This window comes from Chanos chanos, chromosome 7, assembly GCF_902362185.1.
Source record: "Chanos chanos chromosome 7, fChaCha1.1, whole genome shotgun sequence".
NCBI classification, from domain to species: Eukaryota; Metazoa; Chordata; class Actinopteri; order Gonorynchiformes; family Chanidae; genus Chanos; species Chanos chanos.
In genome coordinates, this window is record NC_044501.1 from 36,437,585 (window position 1) to 36,454,501 (window position 16,917).

Sequence of the window (16,917 nt, forward strand, 5' to 3'; positions counted from 1 at the left end):
CTTTATGTCCTGCCTCAACTAGTCTCTCCAGCTTCTCCTGGAAACGTGCACCAAACTGCCAAACAGATTGGATTTAATTAAGTCCTCGAAAGATTAAAATCTGCCATTTTATCTCACGTTCCACAGCTGTATGTGATGTCTTTAAGATAACTGTTATAGAATGTTAAAAATGTATTTAACGACCCCCCCCCCCCCCCCCCCGTCTTTTTCATACAATCATATACTTAATTGTACACTTAGCTGTTCCAAGATTTGGTGTTAATAGCATATTTAAGCCATTCACAAATCAAAATACACATGGACTAGTCCTATATCCTAGATTGACGTAGTTCTGAAGTAATTCTCTGAACCCTGGTTTTATTTTATCAACAGTTTCATGATTCTAATTTTTTGTTTGTGTTTAGTAAACATGTAGATTGAAGAGAACATTGTGGTAATCAGCGTAGACCCCAAAGTCTGCTGAACAGATAATGTTTGAGACAGATCTCATGTATTTGCATGGGAAATGCACAACTGTAAAGGCCCTCGATGTGACCATTGTTAATGCATCAACAATGCCTTAACAAGTTAAAAAAGAAAGAAAAAAGTAACGTCAGATGAAGGATTCTCCACAAAGAGTCTGAATATGTAATAAACATGCGACAGTTGTTTGTTTATACAAGTTACAAATTTACTGTGTGAGAGTAACTGTAAACGCTCAGTTTCTCTCTTGAGTTTTTGGGTGCTTTCCATTCATATCATTTGAATTAGAGTTCTGAAGATACCTTTACTGTCCTGTAACAGCCATATTCCACAGAGAGTTCAGCTAATCAAGCGCTAATCTAAGCATTTTTTTTTGTTTCTTTGCTGTCTGCATCTCTCTACTGGCTGGACCAGTTCATAGAAAGATATGTACAGATAAGCTCTCTCTGGCATGCAGTCTTGCGTACGTATGGATGTATCTGCGTGTGGACATTCCCTCGTTCTTCCCTCCCCGGTCTAATAAAACGTCCCTCTCTTCCGACCCAAGCATCAGTCTGGTCTCAGCCTTCACCTTGGAATCATCTCTCAGGTAAGACAGAACCTTCATTAGGCACTGGGACACAATTACATACAGTAACATGTGGACTGACAGTATTTGAATTTATGTTAGAGTATATTATTATCATTATTATTATCATTATTATTATTATTATTATTATTGGTAGTAGTAAAGTAATTTGAAAATCAGTTTGGTTTGGAACAATGGGAAAGAAAGAAAGAAAGAAAGAAAGAAAGAAAGAAAGAAAGAAAGAAAGAAAGAAGCATGTTGATTAAAATTGGACCTTCAACAGTTTAGGTCAAAATTACTAAAGTTTAGGATGATTTTCTGTCCACTGTTCATGTGCTTTTGTTTGTTGGTTTGTTTACCAGAATTTTGCAACTACCAAACACTAAACATGGCGACTAAGATGGTCATTCAGCAGCCTAAACCACTTGTGGTTGCCGCTGCATCAGACCAGTGGAATACCAGCATCTGTGAATGCGACAACCTAAATGAATGTGAGTGTGTGTTCAGGTTATAATAAGTGTGAGTGTGTGTGTGTGTGTGTGTGTGCGTGTGTGCGCGTGTGCCCAATTAATGCTGATGCATTCATGTCTTGAATTAACCATGAATTAACCATGTTCGAGCCCAACTAAAACAAAACCAGCACATTCATTCTCTATAAATACACTGACACATTTTAATGGTATGAATTGTACCCTTTGGCAGGTTGCTTCTCCGTGTGGTGTTTCCCTTGTTTCGCCTGCATTACGGCGAGAGACCACGGAGAGTGCCTGTGTCTGCCTCTCTTAGACAGTTTTGGCCTCATTCCACCGATCACTCTCTCCATGAGAGTGTCCATGCGTAGGCGCTATGGCATCCAGGTAAGGACAAACAGGGTTTTTCCTCTTGACCGTGCTAATTTATGATAGAGAGAGAAACGAGTACTTGCCGCAGTTATCGTTGTTAAGCTAATGTGTGCCAAGTCGTTGAACGTGACCCGTGTACATTTGCCTTCTTTTTAGGATACCATTTGCAATGACTGCGTCTACGCCTTCTTCTGTGGCCCGTGCTCGTGGTGCCAGATCAGACGTGAGATGAAGGCACGTCTGCACCCCGTCACACTATTTAACAACAAGCCTACATAAAGACCCTCACCGTCATCATCATCATCATCACCATCATGATTTGAAACAGCAGCAGAATCTTCACAGTTATCTCCACGATAACCTTGACTCTCGCTTACCGCCAAGCCCGATTTTGAATTCGTACGCTTTCCAACTGACTCTGGGATTTTGTTCGTCCGTTTGTTCGTCCTGCTAGCGGACCGATCTCGTATCAGCTGTCGGCATTCCGGAAATCCGGAATGTTATCCCTTCACAGACAAGGCTTCAGTTCAGAGCGAGGGAGCTGCGTGAGATGCAGTACTTGGCTCTCTTCCCAGTTTCTCCCAATATGACAACTGGAGCCTCTGGATGCAAATACAACTACTATCTCACTTTCACGAATTATACTAATGTAAAAATGTGATTATGACACGCTAATCTGTTACTCTAACTTCTAACTTGGTCTTCTTCTTGTCATTTAAGAAAAAGAAAAGATTCTGTTCACCTATGTCCTTTGGAAACAGTCATTTTCCTATCTCTGGTATCAGTACCAAGGTTTATGCATTCAGCTGAAAAATACATTTAGAAACGGAAAGAGAGAATAATTATGGATTGTTTTAATGCTTTGAATTTGTGTAAATACTTCTTAATAAAAATGAATTAAGCATCTATAAAGTGTCTTCAATGACCCATTGACTGTTTTGATTGTTTCATGATCTGTTTTAGTGTTGAACCCCAAACAACCGTTTACTTGGCCATATATGCAAACATATGATTTTGAATACATATGCAAAATAATATATAAAAAAAAAAGCAAAACATCGCTAATAGTCAAATAGTCCAGTCTGGCATTTCCTTTTAGGCTTCAGAACGAAAGGTATTGATCCTGTGTGGCTCTGAGGTATGTGAATTTAATTTGAGGGTTTTGTTATTGGTGTTATTGTGACTTAAGTCTTAAATTAACATTAGAAAGTAAAATTCTGATACAGTAAGGCTTCACTCTGAACGCTACTGTTTTTAAAAGGGCTTTAAATTGAAGAGCAACACCGGTTTTACGACACAGGTTTATCTGAGTAGATGATTTGACAAACCACCGTCATTAAAGACAGAATTGATTTGTGCAATTTGTACTCAGCTGTTTTACAGATAATATGCAAAGGAAACACATCCGAGTTTGTCCCATCCGCAAAAAAAAAAAAAAAAAAAAAATGTAATAACTTTTCACTCTACGTTTACCATTTAGTAATATGTGGTTAGAAAAATCTTTATTGTTCATGTTGTTTTTTAAAAAAAGATGAAGAATAAGAGAAAAAGAAAAGCTTGACATAGATTCGGGAGTCAGGATTGTTATTTATCTGTTTGTCAGTGGGGTTTCTTGTTGAGCGACGACTATGGCTAACGTGATCATCCAGCAGCCACCAACCGTATCAACGCTCGCGGTCCAGTCAAACCAGTGGCACACTGGGATCTGCGACTGCTTTGATGACTGCGACGTTTGTGAGTCGCTCTTTTTCTATACCTTGCTTTTCAAAGCTCATATGGGCTGGTTTGAAGTTCCGCTGCTTAAAATAAAAAAATAAAAATAAAAATAATAAAAAAAACCAACGGCTGCACATTTAGCGTTATGATGTAAAATATAAGGCAGTCCACAGACCAGGCAGAAATTTCATGTTTCTGTTCGTTGCAGGTTGCTTTGCATTTTGGTGCTTCCCATTTTTTGCATGCCGAACTGCGTCGGATTTCGGAGAGTGTTTTTGCCTTCCCCTGGTGGATAACACCCTGTGCTACGGTGTTTCGCTACCCCCCATATCCCTGGCCATGAGGGCTGCCGTCCGAAATCGTTACGGAATAGAGGTGAGGGTGGGAATACCAGCTCCTGACAATGACTCATAACTGTTTAATGTAACAGGGCCTTTTAGAGATACTCAAAGTTGGCCCTCAGATACCTGAGTTACCCTCTGAGTAACCCAAGACACGTGTGCATAATATTTTGACAACCCCGTTCTCTGAGGGACCACTGAGTTTTTGGATTTTGGCTCTGACCCAGCTGTGTGAACACAACCCGATTTTAAGCAAATTGTGGTCTATGTGTAGCCTTGGAACAGTCCAGATAAGTTTGTTAGACTAAGGTTTGAAAGGGTGTCCAATATCCAGGGCAGATCTCTCACTGAAGAGTTTGGCACCTTTGGCACCTTGGCACCTTTTATCCCTGTAGCGGTGGAGTAAAATTCACATTTTAGAATACAGCCCCATTATAACAATCGCTTTTTTATTTATGAGTGTTACGCATGATTTTTTTTTCAACGAACTGCTTGAATCTTCAGATTTTTTTAAAGTGTTTTTTCACCAATAAATGCTATTTATATGGAAGACTCTAATTCATCTATCGTCAGTGAATCCCCGCATAAGCATTAAACATGCAGAGTTTTTCACTTGGTGTAAGTTATATATCAGTTGGTCCAGCGGCCTACGATGTGTTTCTTTCTTAATGACCATGATTGATGGGAGGCAAAACCAGCTTTATAGGTAGAAAAGTACTCATTGTACTACACATACACACAGTAAACATCCAGCAGCTGTCAAATCAGCTACTGGAAACACATATGCGGGTTTACAATACGAGGTGTCTTTCTGCGATTTTTTTAAGAATAGCTGAAATGCATCAAAGTCATCACAAAATGAGTTGGTCATTATGGGCCAATGTTTACAAACGAAGACACACTGAGAGCTTAATGAATGAGCCCTTGAATGAAAAAAAAATCACTGAAGAAAGGTGATCTGTTTTAAATTCCTGCCTATTGTGACTCCTGTTACGGGGTAGAATTATTACAAGCTGTCATCTAGATTGGAAAAGTGTACATATGGAAATTTCCTCTTTCAACTCACCTGCAGGGTAGCCTGATGTCTGACTGCATGTATACCGCCTTCTGCAATACCTGCTCCTGGTGCCAAATGGCTCGTGAGATCAAGAGAAGAAAGGCTACCATCACTGTTATCAACAGCCAGTCAACTGTCATATCGGCCCCCCCAGTGGTGGTGTCCCCACCACCCCCTGTCATTGTGCCCCAACCAACAGTCATCGCTCCACCAACCCCTGTCGTTGTTCCCCAACCAACAGTCTTCGCTCCACAACCAACAGTGGTCACCTCAACCCAGTCCGCAATCGTGGCCACTCAAATCAGATAACCAGCAGCTCTTGTGTCCTCAAAAAGGTATACAAACAGTTTACATAAACATTTGCTTTCATGTAAGTAGACTGTATACCGTTCTGATGCTTTGCAATGTTTATGATGCTTTGTAATGTTCATTCACACACACACACACACACACACACTCACACACACACACACACACACGAAAATTAATTAAAAGTCTAATGTGACAAACGAAACAATTTAGGGAATGCTGATTCACTCTATGGCCAAAATATTATGCTGCAGTTATTGTGTGGGCCAGATCCTCCGTGGAATACAGGCTAAAATTTCTCATTGTTTTAAATTTATGACTCTTGTATCTGGATTATTGTAACTGTATGAGTCTGGAAAGTAATTCATAATATCAAAAAATGACAATGGACTAATCCTCTGAGAGTTCCAAATATAATATGCGGTCGAGTTTCCCCAGGCCAGGATGTTTTGGTACCTGGTGATAAGAGCATGGGACAGGGGAGGCGGAGAGGGAAACTGCTGGGCTCTGATAAAGTCTTTACTGTGAGTCATATGCTGGGATAATGATCACCATTAAAGTCTCCTTTGTTTTTCTTTGGCTTCTCTCTTTGGTCTCTATACCTTTCACCATGGCAATAAAAAAAAAAAAAAAAAAATCACACAAGAAAAAAAAAAAAAAATCGTCATCTATTCCATAATAAATCTATTTTTCTTGTTCAAGACTGTTCTTGTGGCGTTACGCGTCTGTTTGTTCTGTTGACAGAGGCTTTGGCTGAAAGCTCACTTTTCTTCAAATAAAGTTGCACATTGGAACATGTTGTCCATGCTGAGCTTGGCTGGTTTCAGTTTCTAAGGGAGACAGAAAAAGACCAAAATAAGTTGATAACTTGAGGCTCGCGTTTTTCAAATCTTTCGTTTCAGTAACTGCAAATGCAGCACACCAAAGTATTTAGTTTGGAGCCGTTGACAGTGTTTTCTACAGTTGAGACCCAAAAAAAGAAAAAAAAAACAAGATCATAAAAATTTGAAGCGAATGGACGCTATACATTCTACAGGACATTGTTTTATCGTTGATCGTTTGATAGCAGTCACGTCAGGCTCGACCAGCTGTGACCTTCTGTAAGTTAAATGCCTGCCCCTCCCAAACAGAAATCATAAAGGGCCTGTAACAACTCGCCAATGTGCTGTAATGGAAATTTACAGATGCAAAGATCCTGTCTCCACATCCCCTCTGGTTCCACCATTCAGCTTTCAACGTCACCAGCCTATTGATCACCAAGCTGATCGTCCTGTCATTTTAATTACTGTTTGCACCTGTTTCTGTTCTGTTTCTTTAACTTTGTTCCGCCTCTCACTAATTTATTCTTTTTCCTTTTGTTTGGTATAAATACCACTACCTTTTCATTGTTTTCTTTGCAGAGTCTTAGTTTGAGATTGCGGGTTGTATCTTTGCGGTCTGGTTATGAGCAGTAGGCGATTTGTAGGGAGATGGGGAGGGGGGGGGGGTGCCATCCTCCTTGTTAGCAAAATGACCAAAATGCACCCCCCTTGTAAACCTGCCACGCCCATATATACTCTACAGAGTAGTGTCAGTGACCACTGGGCCATCCCCGCTGTTAAAAAATAAAAAATTGCATACTGGTTATAAGCCCGTGTACCTGCTGGTTTATCTTGGTGTTCAGCATTTAGTCCTGTGCCCTGATCTTCAATAAACAATTCAAATTGCACAGTACTCTTCAGTAATTTGTGACAACAGCTGCATCTTGAGGTTATTAACCCCTACCCTCGGTAATAATGAGTTCACAGGGACAGAGTAAGAAACTGCAGACCATCCAAAAAAAAAAAAAGAAAATTAGCATTGAATCAGTTGTGGTGGCCATTTAAGTAAAAAATAACTATTCGGTAAAAATAGCTAACGATACAGCCTCATGACTGATCAGTGTAAGAATATGACTAATTAATATTTGCTTACTAGACCTAAAAATTTGCTAGTGACTGCAGAAAATGTGAGGAAATCTAGCGTGTAGTATATGTGTCAAAACCAGACAAACCTCATTATATTGACTGTGATATTCATTCGAATTCATTTGTCTACTTAGTCTATGGTGTGCCATCGCTAGTGAAAGTGTAGAGAGATAGCCTACATGGATTGGCTTGGTATTGCTGTATATAGGAAGTGACAGATTGCCAAAAAACAAGAATCGGGAGCCAACTGAACTGATTGTTTTAAGGTGGGTATACACTGCGCGACTTTGGGCTGTCCCAGACAAAAGCTGACAAAACGTGGCGACATCTTTGGTCCTGGCTCCAAAATGGTGGTCCTGCGTCGCAGTGTGAATTAGGTGCAAAGATGGCCGTTGTCACGGTCTTGCGACCAAAGATAGCCTGGGACAAAATTCTGACAGTGTCAAAAATTTAGGATGACCATCTCACAATGTGACTGCTCCTACGACCGCCGTCAACCAGCCAACTAACTACTAACACTACGTCTACTAACACTGATGACGCTTTATTCTTGTATATTGACTTACGTCGTAGCTTACGGTTCAGTTGGGGTTATCATTGTACAGTCTACATACATCAAACTACAAACATCGTACCCAAGTTCATAAGATCCATGTCGCACAGTGTGGCTTGCAATAAACTTATACGATTGCTGAAATGTCACAGTCTGTAGGCGCCGTTAGAGAAGTGATTTGAATCCCAGCATTCACTTTAAACAGTGTAATCAAAAGATCTACTCATTTGTGAAGAACACACAGCGCACAGGTACTGAAAATAGCCTACAGGTAAGCAGGTAGGTGATGGAATCTAGGTCTTAGTCCGTCAGTCCATCACATATACTGGAAAACGTATTCATTTAATGAGGAGTGGAGATCAGGTGTTTCCATGTCGCATTAACCCAATGGATGCTTCACCATGAAAGTTTACAGTTGTAAAAATGGCCTTAACGCAAAAAATATGAATCTGCTGATTCGTGAGACAGCAGAAACATGGTTTGCATTTTTCATGTGGTCCTTTGAATTAATTGTTTGAGTGTTAAGATAATGATCTGAAAAGTGTTTGATTTACATCACATTGTTTAGTGTCTCTGTGCTTGTAACCTTTGCTTCTCTAAGCCTGAAAATGTTCATTTCAACAGAAACAGTTCACTTCAGTAGGATCAGCTTAGTCAAGTTAAACTTGTTCTTGTTGCCATGGATACAACCCAAATCGTCGCTCTCAGCATGCCCTGTGCATGTGCCCAGAGAAGCAGAATATTACCCTTGCTTTAGGAGAGCAAAGAGTAGCTGTGTCAGTAAAAGTCTACACCCCTAATAAATGCTTACATTTTCTTGCCATTTTAATCTACATTTTGAAAACTTGTGCTTCAGAACTTTCAAGTTAAAAAGGAGAAAAAGAAGGGGAAAAAAAGCACCCTGCCAATCAAACCATCTCTCCAAATCTGGCAGCCATATCACATGACGTTCATAAGAGAAGCTAGCAAAACAAAAAGAATTTTACATAGACCTGGCTTCTGAAAGAGAGCTGAAACTGGGACGGACATTTGCCACCCAACACAACAGTTACCCAGCTCGCACTGCCAAAGCTACAGTACAGTGGTAAAAGAAAAATGAAATGACCTCGAGTATAGCAGCGGTTCATGTTTGTCGTACGGCCTGTTGTTGACATTTTATAGGCCAAACTGATTTAGACAGAACCTAAAACTCTTCCAGCATAGCCCTGTAAGGCAACCTGTGTTTGACTGAATGAATGTTGATTAGCAAATGATGACTGATCATGTACAAAAAAACCCCAAAGGGGTTTATTACCTTGCAGACTGATAAGTGAAAAAGTAGTGAAGAAAAACGCAAGTTCAATGTTACTAAAGTAGGATATGTCAGAAATTCTATACGTAATCGATGCAGTTAGAACTCACCATACGACACTGGACAGTATCAAAATTCTTTTATCAGTTTTCAAGTGTAGGGTGTAAGTGGGTGTAAGTGTAAGGTGGGCAGAGCCGTGGGTAGTGCTGTCGCCTCACTGTGAGAAAGTCTCGGGTTCAGTCCTGGCCAGGGTCATTTCTGTGTGGAGTTTGCATGCTCCCCCCGTGTCTGCGTGGGTTTTCTCCGGGAGCTCCAGTTTCCTCCCGCAGTCCAAAGGCATGCAGGTTAGGTGACCTAAGGACACTTAATTGCCCTTAAGTATGAATGTGTGTGTGTTTGCCCCGTGATGGACTGGCAACCTGTCCAGGTTGTTTCCCTGCCTAAGTGTGTATATATATACATATTAGCAATTCTTTACTGCCACTCTTGGTTTACATGTGAATTATGATGTCATTGAAACTTAGAGACTTAAATCATGGCAGAGATAGATTTAGTTGTGTGTGATGGTAGAGGATAAGTTCATAATCAGCCAAAAGTTAATCAATATTCATTTAATATAGCAGGTTGCTGTTGTTACTTCATCTGTAAACAAAAATAAAAGAGAACTTGTTCAAACATGTTGAGGAATATGTTATAATAGATACTATATAGTCACTATTCTAGTTAAGCGAATGTTTTGCTTTGAAACTGAAGTTTACTTATTTTGATCATTTTCATTCTTGTTCTGCAGGTCATATCGTCTTTCATGAAGAATGGACAGCAGGGAAGAATAACAGTAACATCTTAATGGTTCCAGTCTACTGTAGCCAGTGTGCTAACATGAGGGTCATTTTGAAAGAACTGCACTCCCTGTCTGTGATGGTATTGAATGGATTTTCTCTTTGGGCCACTCTCTGCCTGCAGGTTGCTGTCACGCTTTGTCAGAGAGTATACCGACAGACCGGGAGACTCGCAGAGGACACCAACAGACACCGGGGGTGGAGCAAGACACAGGGCAGGGCAGAACTGGCGGCGGACTGGTAGACTGAGCTGGGCAGTCCGAAGTCTCTGGTGGCAGACCAGGAGCAGGAGACGGAACTGGGCGATTCAGAGGCTATGGAGGTAGAGCGGGCAACAGAGGGCCCAGAGCTGGAAGAGGAGCCTTCAAGGCGGCAGGAACAGGAGGGACCTCCAAGGCGACCAGAACTGGAGCCGTGGGAGGGCCCTTGGAGACAACTGGAATAGGAACTAGAGATGAGGGCGGAGCCTCCGAGGCGACTGGAGTGGGAACAGGAGCAAAGGGCGGGCAGGAGCGGAAACAGGAGCCAAGGGAGGAACCCCTGAGGCGACTGGAGCGGGAACAGGAGCCAAGGGAGAGGCCTCCAAGGCGACAGGAGCAGAAACCAGAGTCATGAGAGGAGCCTCCAAGGCGAATGGAGTGGGACCCGGACCCAGGAACATGAACTAGAACAGGAACAGGAACCAGAACAGGGACGGGACCAGGAGCCAGAACAGGATCAAGCACAGGAACAGGAACTAGACCAGAAGCTGGAACAAGAACAGGACCAGAGGTGAACTAACTGAAGACAGGTGGGATCAATGATACCCCTTTTCCACCAACAGGGAGCGGGTATTTGAATGGGTTCCATTCAGGATTCTCTGAACCTTAGTGCCATTTGGTGAACCAGCCCGCGTTTCCACCAGTTTTGGGCGGAACCATTGTAATCAAGGATGCATCATCAACAAGGTCTCAGTTAGCTGGTAATTACCAGTTTTTGCCTGGTAAAATTAATAAAAAAACGATCAGTTAGAAACTCGCCGGTCAAAATGTCCAGTAATAACGCTCATGCAATACGTAGCTATAACAAAGGCAATCCCTAAAAGGACGTTTGTGTTTTGACAGCGAAACAGCCCATTAAAAGCATTGCAAGCTGAAAAAGAGACACATTGGACAAGTTTGAAATCAAGTCTGCGGCAGAGGATGTTTGCCTACGTTTTAGCAGCTAATGCTAAGGTTTTGTTCAATCATTACTGTTCATTTTGCGTAATCGTCACTGATCATTAAAGAGTCAAACTGCTTTGAGGTCGTTGTCATTCTTTCATCAACCTTGGTGAACTTAACCAAAACCACAAGACCACAAGAGGAATGAGAAGAACAGGGCGTGGCAGTTGCTTTGTACAAAATTCTCAAACAAGGGAAGCAAAAGCTAGATAGAGTTGAACACGAAGCTAATATATTTGTAAAACTGGTCTAAAGATTTACTCAGTATATTTCTCTCTGCTTTGATCTGTGTCTTTTTCTTTTATTTCTCTTACATTTCATAGCTTGAACTATTTCTTTAAGAGGATTGTTGTTCCGTACCAAGGCACACACCTTAATGAGGGCTTTGTTATTTTAGCCTAGCAGAAGTATTGACATATGGATAGAACTTTGGCTGACATTCACTTTTCTTTTGGGGATTGTTCTTTCATAGACTTTTGCATTTTAAATTTAGTTTGTAAGTCACTCGCATGCAAATACTGTGGGTTGCTTAAGTGAACCTGTGTAACCATTAGGTACCTGATGATGAAATGATTTTTGCTTTTCCAGGTGACGAATAAATTTTCATGACAGTGTTTGGATTATGTTACGGTAGCTTTTTTGACTGGGAAACTGAAGATGAGGGAAGTGAATGTTTATCGATCCTCGGTGTGATCTTCTAAGATTTGGGATTAGGATCTCTGAAAACAGCACCAGTAATCTACAGCGTAAGGGGGGGGGGGGGGGGGGGGGGCAGAATATGCCCAGGCTCATATTACAAATACCAAACAATAAGTCAAAAGAGGATCAGACAGCCCTTGCCAAAAAAGTCATAGGAGGACACCGTACTCTAAATTTCTTGAATGGCGAGTTCTAATGCAAACAGGAAAATTTAAGACGGGGAATTAAGTTTTAGCTTGCATAAAGTGAACTGGCTTTGCCTGCCACCCCTGACAGAGTGGTTTATGAGATTCACATGTGGCATTTCAAGGTACAGTATATGCTCTACGCTTCGTTAATGCATTGTATATTCTATGAAAAGACACCTGTTATGTCAAGACATGAATGTGTGTGTGCGTTTGAACATGAACAGCTGTAGACTTTTTAGCAAGAATGTACATGTCAAGAAAACAAAACAAACAAAAGAGTATTGAGGGCCAGCACTTATCTTGCATGCTGATGTTGAGTCTGTAACTTAGAGTGACAGAAAGAAAGCGAAGGGGAGAAAGGGATCTCAAACAGAAAAAAAACTGATAACTGTTTAACGGTAGTACAAACTGTGAATCATAATGAATGACACAGGGAACATGGCATTGTTTAATTTAGAACACTGGAGAAAACAACACAAACATTTTCCTCATCATTTTCACTTGTTTTTGCATAAATTTCATTTATAACATAACACGCCTAACATGTGATTCTGATCATACGTATTAGTGCTGAGGCTCTCACAGGATCTTTTTCAGGTGGACAGGGAGGTGGCCAAGTATCTTCATAACAAGAACATGAGCTAGATCTCTGAAGGGTTACTGCTTTGCATGTCGCTCCCACAGACTGTATTCACAAAAGGTTTAAATGTAATGGTGTTCTAATGTGCGTGTGTTTGCTCAGATGGTTACATCTCTGACCATGTCAGTTCACCAGTTTTTGCTGTCTCCTCTTAGAGATTTATTTTTCAGTCTTATCAAATTAATTCACCACAATGTTTTTCCTGCCTGGCCACAGAACTTGACACATAACAACTGTGGGTGAGAACAAGCTCAACCCCCATGGTTCCCATCAGTTGCATTTGTTTCTGCAGCACAAATGTGGCAGGTGAATAATGCAGTGGATTTTATCTTCTCATTCCTTAATGTATAGTATGTGTAATATGTTTGGTCTGCTTCAATGAAGGGAGCAAAAATGTTCTATGATTAAATGGATTGAACAATGAATTCAGTTGTCGACTCCTATCTCTCTTCAACCCTTGCATTCTCCATTTATCTTCCATTTCATACATATGTACAAACAGAACAATTCCTATTGTATGTATAGTATGTCTAAACATATCCTTTGTCCTTATAGGAGCAATCTTGGCTTGAAGAGCCTAAACATTTTATGTTTTCTTTTCCATGTTTTTCCCAGCTTTCTGAGAGATGGCTATTTGTGGGAAATGGTTCTCCACATTGCCCTACCTCCTCCTTATGGTTGACTGTTGCCATGGTGGCAAGATCATAGTCTTCCCAGAGGATGGCAGTCACTGGGTGAACATGCAGGTTATCCTCAGGAAGCTCCATTCCCATGGTCACCACCTGACTGTTGTGCGTTCCTTCAGAAGCTGGTACATCAAAGAAAGCTCTCCCATCTACACCTCCATCACCATCACCCCTACCCATGCAGAGGATGTTAGTGCTGAGTTCTTCAAGACACTGGTTGAAAGGTCACTGGCGCTGCGTAAAATGCCAACTTTCCTTCATTTCTTCGAACAGCAAAGGGATGTGACCACTGTTCTTAAAAAATTCCACGGTGAAACTCTCAAGCTGATATCTACCATGCTGGAGGACTCCCCTCTGATGAGAAGGCTGCATGATGCCAAATTCGACCTGATGTTAACAGATCCTGCCTTTCCCGCTGGGGTCCTCCTGGCCCACTATCTCCACCTCCCTATGGTCTATAACGTACGTTGGCTCAATGCAGGAGAAGCCCACATGGCTATTGCCCCAACACCCCTATCCTATGTCCCCATGTACAATTCATTGCTCCATGACCATATGGATGTCTTGCAGAGGGTTGAGAACTTCCTGAGGTACCTTGTCAGTCTTCTCCAGGAGCGATTCGTCATCCTCCCCGTCTACGAAGAGCTGATCAAAACTCACTTCCCTCCAGGCTCGGACCTGCTCTCCATGCAGAGGTCAGCAGACATATGGCTCATGAGAGTGGACTTTGTCTTTGAGTTCCCACGCCCCACCATGCCCAACGTGGTCTACATGGGCGGCTTCCAGTGTCAGCCAGTCCAGCCTCTTCCTAAAGAGTTGGAGACTTTTATGGAGAGCTCAGGAGAACATGGGGTGGTTGTCATGTCCCTTGGGGCCATGGTCACAGCCCTCCCGAGAGAAATTACTGAAGTCATCGCTGCTACCTTTGCTGAGATCCCACAGAAAGTGGTGTGGAGGTACATGGGTGAAAGACCTTCGTCGCTAGGCAACAATACTCTCTTACTGGAATGGCTCCCTCAAAATGACCTATTGGGCCATCCCAAGACTCGTGCCTTTGTGGCTCATGGAGGTACCAATGGAATATATGAGGCAATCTATCATGGAATTCCTGTGGTGGGTCTACCTCTGCTCTTTGACCAGTTTGACAACCTTCTACGACTGCAAGTTCGTGGAGCAGCTCGGACAGTGGACCTAGCCACTCTTACTTCAGGAGAGTTCCTGTCAGCGCTAAATGACATCCTGAACAACCCTTCATATAAACAGAACATACAAAGGTTGTCAGAGCTGCACCATGATCTCCCCCTATCTCCCCTTGACAGCGCCATCTTCTGGATTGAATATGTCATGAGACACAAAGGAGCAGCCCACCTTCGGCCAGAGGCTAACAACATGCCCTGGTACTCTTACCACAGTTTGGACGTGGTAGTTGTGTTGCTAGCCCTCTGTGGAACTTCTCTCTGGGCTTCTTTCTTTTTCTGCAAGCTGCTTTATCGTAAAATCTCAAAAAGGAAGTTGAAGGTGGACTGAGCTAAACATATGAACCCCACCCTGACCCTCACCCACCATTTTTTTTCCATTTTAGTGTAGCGCCCCACACTTAGTCTGTATTATGTATGCCTTCTATAGAATAAAACTAGAAAGATGGGATGTTTGGGTTTCCCAACCTTACCTAGAGTTAAAGTGTTACCTTCACCTGGAACTTTTTTAGGCCTGTAAATGACTACAATCAGACACTGTAATAAAATGCAAAAAAAACATATATATTCTTTACCTAAACGAGTAAAGATTAGTTTTGTTTAGATTATTTCCTGTGTGATTAGTTTCTGTTTTGTACGCAACACAGTATTGAACAGGAATAGTGAAATAAAATACAATAGAGGTACACAACCCCTAACCCATAACCGAGTATTCAAAATTCACAACACCAGGGGTTTTCCCAGTTTTAGGGCACAAGTAAAAATACTGTACCTGAATGTCCTTATCCTAAAATCATATAAAACTTATGAGTACTAATCAACCAACTACAAGTTCCTTAGCTAACCTGCGATAGACCTCAATGCAATATATATATATAGACACATATATGAAATGTATACACAATGAAACTATGGGCCCACACACACACCAAACACACAGGCACACTCAAAATAACAAACGTTGCAGGCCAGTGCAGAGCTGGGGTGCAGTGAGGCAAAAACACAAAGCTTAACTCACAACACCTGAGCAAAGACACAAAGTTCAATTTACAGTATTGGTGAAGGGATGCTCGCAATCCGCGAGGATGAGAGGCAGCCTCTAAAGGGACATGCTGTTTTCTTCTGGTCACAGGTAAGCGTTGATCACTTGTTCCTTTATATCGAAAAGGCTTCATCGGGGCAACCACATGGCTTTTCCTGGTCACACGTGAGCGCTGCCTGATCAAAGAGTCTTCATCAGGGGAACCACACAGCTTTTCCCGGTCACACGTGGGCTCTACCTGACCTTGCTTCGGAATCCCACATTCACTTCAGCGATGCACTAGCGAACATACTACCACACTCAGGGGCGTAATGAGCCAACATCGGGCCCCAGTGCAGGATGGTCAAGGCTATCTCCCCAGCCTATCTCACTTAACCAGAACCCGTGGCGACGTAATGTCAGTAGCAAACGGGAGAAGTATTTTAAAGCAGGCAGCTTTAAAATCACTGGCAACAGCGAAATGCACTGCACAGTTGACGCCACAATTATAATATTAAGCCACTAGTAATAGGCAACAGACTACCGTACATTATAGGAAAGGATGGAAAATAGATAAGTAGCCCATGCTCACGGGCCCCCAATTGTCAGGGGCCCCAATGCAACCGCATCACCTGCTTACTGCTAGTTACGCCCCTGACAACATTGATGCTAATCCTAAAAGCAATTACACGATAGGTTAGCAAAAGCTAATGACTGTGGTAGCTTTCAATGCCTTAAACTCACTTATTCAATACCTACAGCCACTGAATACGACTCACGTCAACACCCTTACAATAATGTTCTGACCAAACAAATTCATTGGAATGAGTGAACAGTGACTGACTTAACAAAGCTTCAATGTATGACTCACTCTCTGAACTTTTCAGCGTCTCTTCCCGCCATCTCTCCCATGCTCTTCTCTAAACTAAAAACATATTATTGATTATTTTGGACTGTAACTCAAAACACATCATTAATTGTGTAGTAATGTTAATGAATTGCAACGTTTAAATGTTCAGCTTACCAAGATATATTAACTGCTACAATACTTACGTGTGACTGCTTGCTTTGAGTAAATAGACAGAACCTCTGGGTTATGGATGTTCTCCCCCAGGATACATTTGGATGACCCAATTACTCTTGAAAGAAAGTCTCCCCCTCATATGGCTGCCACCACATTTGGGAGAATTGTGGCTAGCACACATATTATACGGGTTCCAAGAAACAAGCCATTGCATCTTTTCACACTGGCACTGGCAAGCAGACTATCATGCTTCAAGAAGAACATTATATAAGTCTACCCATGGGGGAAAAAAAAACCCAAACAGCTGCTTTCTCTCAGAGACAGCTGACATACGTGA

General features: G+C 41.9%; 3 protein-coding genes across 3 annotated transcripts; all 3 read left to right on the forward strand.

Annotated features, from left to right (window-relative positions):
• The first annotated feature begins 1,418 nt into the window (after positions 1-1,418).
• Positions 1,419-2,151, forward strand: LOC115817486 (cornifelin homolog B-like). Its single transcript, XM_030780795.1, has 3 exons — positions 1,419-1,521; positions 1,733-1,887; positions 2,029-2,151. Exons 1-3 carry the CDS (start codon positions 1,419-1,421, stop codon positions 2,149-2,151), a joined length of 381 nt encoding a protein of 126 aa, XP_030636655.1.
• A 1,349-nt stretch (positions 2,152-3,500) lies between these two features.
• LOC115816301 (placenta-specific gene 8 protein-like) lies at positions 3,501-5,295 on the forward strand. The gene is made up of 3 exons (XM_030779260.1): positions 3,501-3,606; positions 3,797-3,963; positions 5,002-5,295. The coding sequence occupies exons 1-3, from the start codon at positions 3,501-3,503 to the stop codon at positions 5,293-5,295; spliced, it is 567 nt and encodes a 188-aa protein (XP_030635120.1).
• Positions 5,296-13,324: 8,029 nt separating this feature from the next.
• Positions 13,325-14,866, forward strand: LOC115816627 (UDP-glucuronosyltransferase 2C1). The gene has a single exon (XM_075353587.1). It carries the CDS (start codon positions 13,328-13,330, stop codon positions 14,864-14,866), a length of 1,539 nt encoding a protein of 512 aa, XP_075209702.1. The 5' UTR covers positions 13,325-13,327.
• Positions 14,867-16,917: the final 2,051 nt, after the last annotated feature.

Excerpts from the sequence above, each read along its gene's own strand:
- LOC115817486 (XM_030780795.1), top strand. The coding sequence starts at position 1,419 with ATGGCGACTAAGATGGTCATTCAGCAGCCTAAACCACTTGTGGTTGCC. Across the intron at positions 1,522-1,732 it reads ATGCGACAACCTAAATGAAT|GTTGCTTCTCCGTGTGGTGT; the intron begins GTGAGTGTGTGT and ends ACCCTTTGGCAG. Across the intron at positions 1,888-2,028 it reads GTAGGCGCTATGGCATCCAG|GATACCATTTGCAATGACTG; the intron begins GTAAGGACAAAC and ends CCTTCTTTTTAG.
- LOC115816301 (XM_030779260.1), top strand. The coding sequence starts at position 3,501 with ATGGCTAACGTGATCATCCAGCAGCCACCAACCGTATCAACGCTCGCG. Across the intron at positions 3,607-3,796 it reads CTTTGATGACTGCGACGTTT|GTTGCTTTGCATTTTGGTGC; the intron begins GTGAGTCGCTCT and ends TGTTCGTTGCAG. Across the intron at positions 3,964-5,001 it reads GAAATCGTTACGGAATAGAG|GGTAGCCTGATGTCTGACTG; the intron begins GTGAGGGTGGGA and ends ACTCACCTGCAG.
- LOC115816627 (XM_075353587.1), top strand. The coding sequence starts at position 13,328 with ATGGTTGACTGTTGCCATGGTGGCAAGATCATAGTCTTCCCAGAGGAT.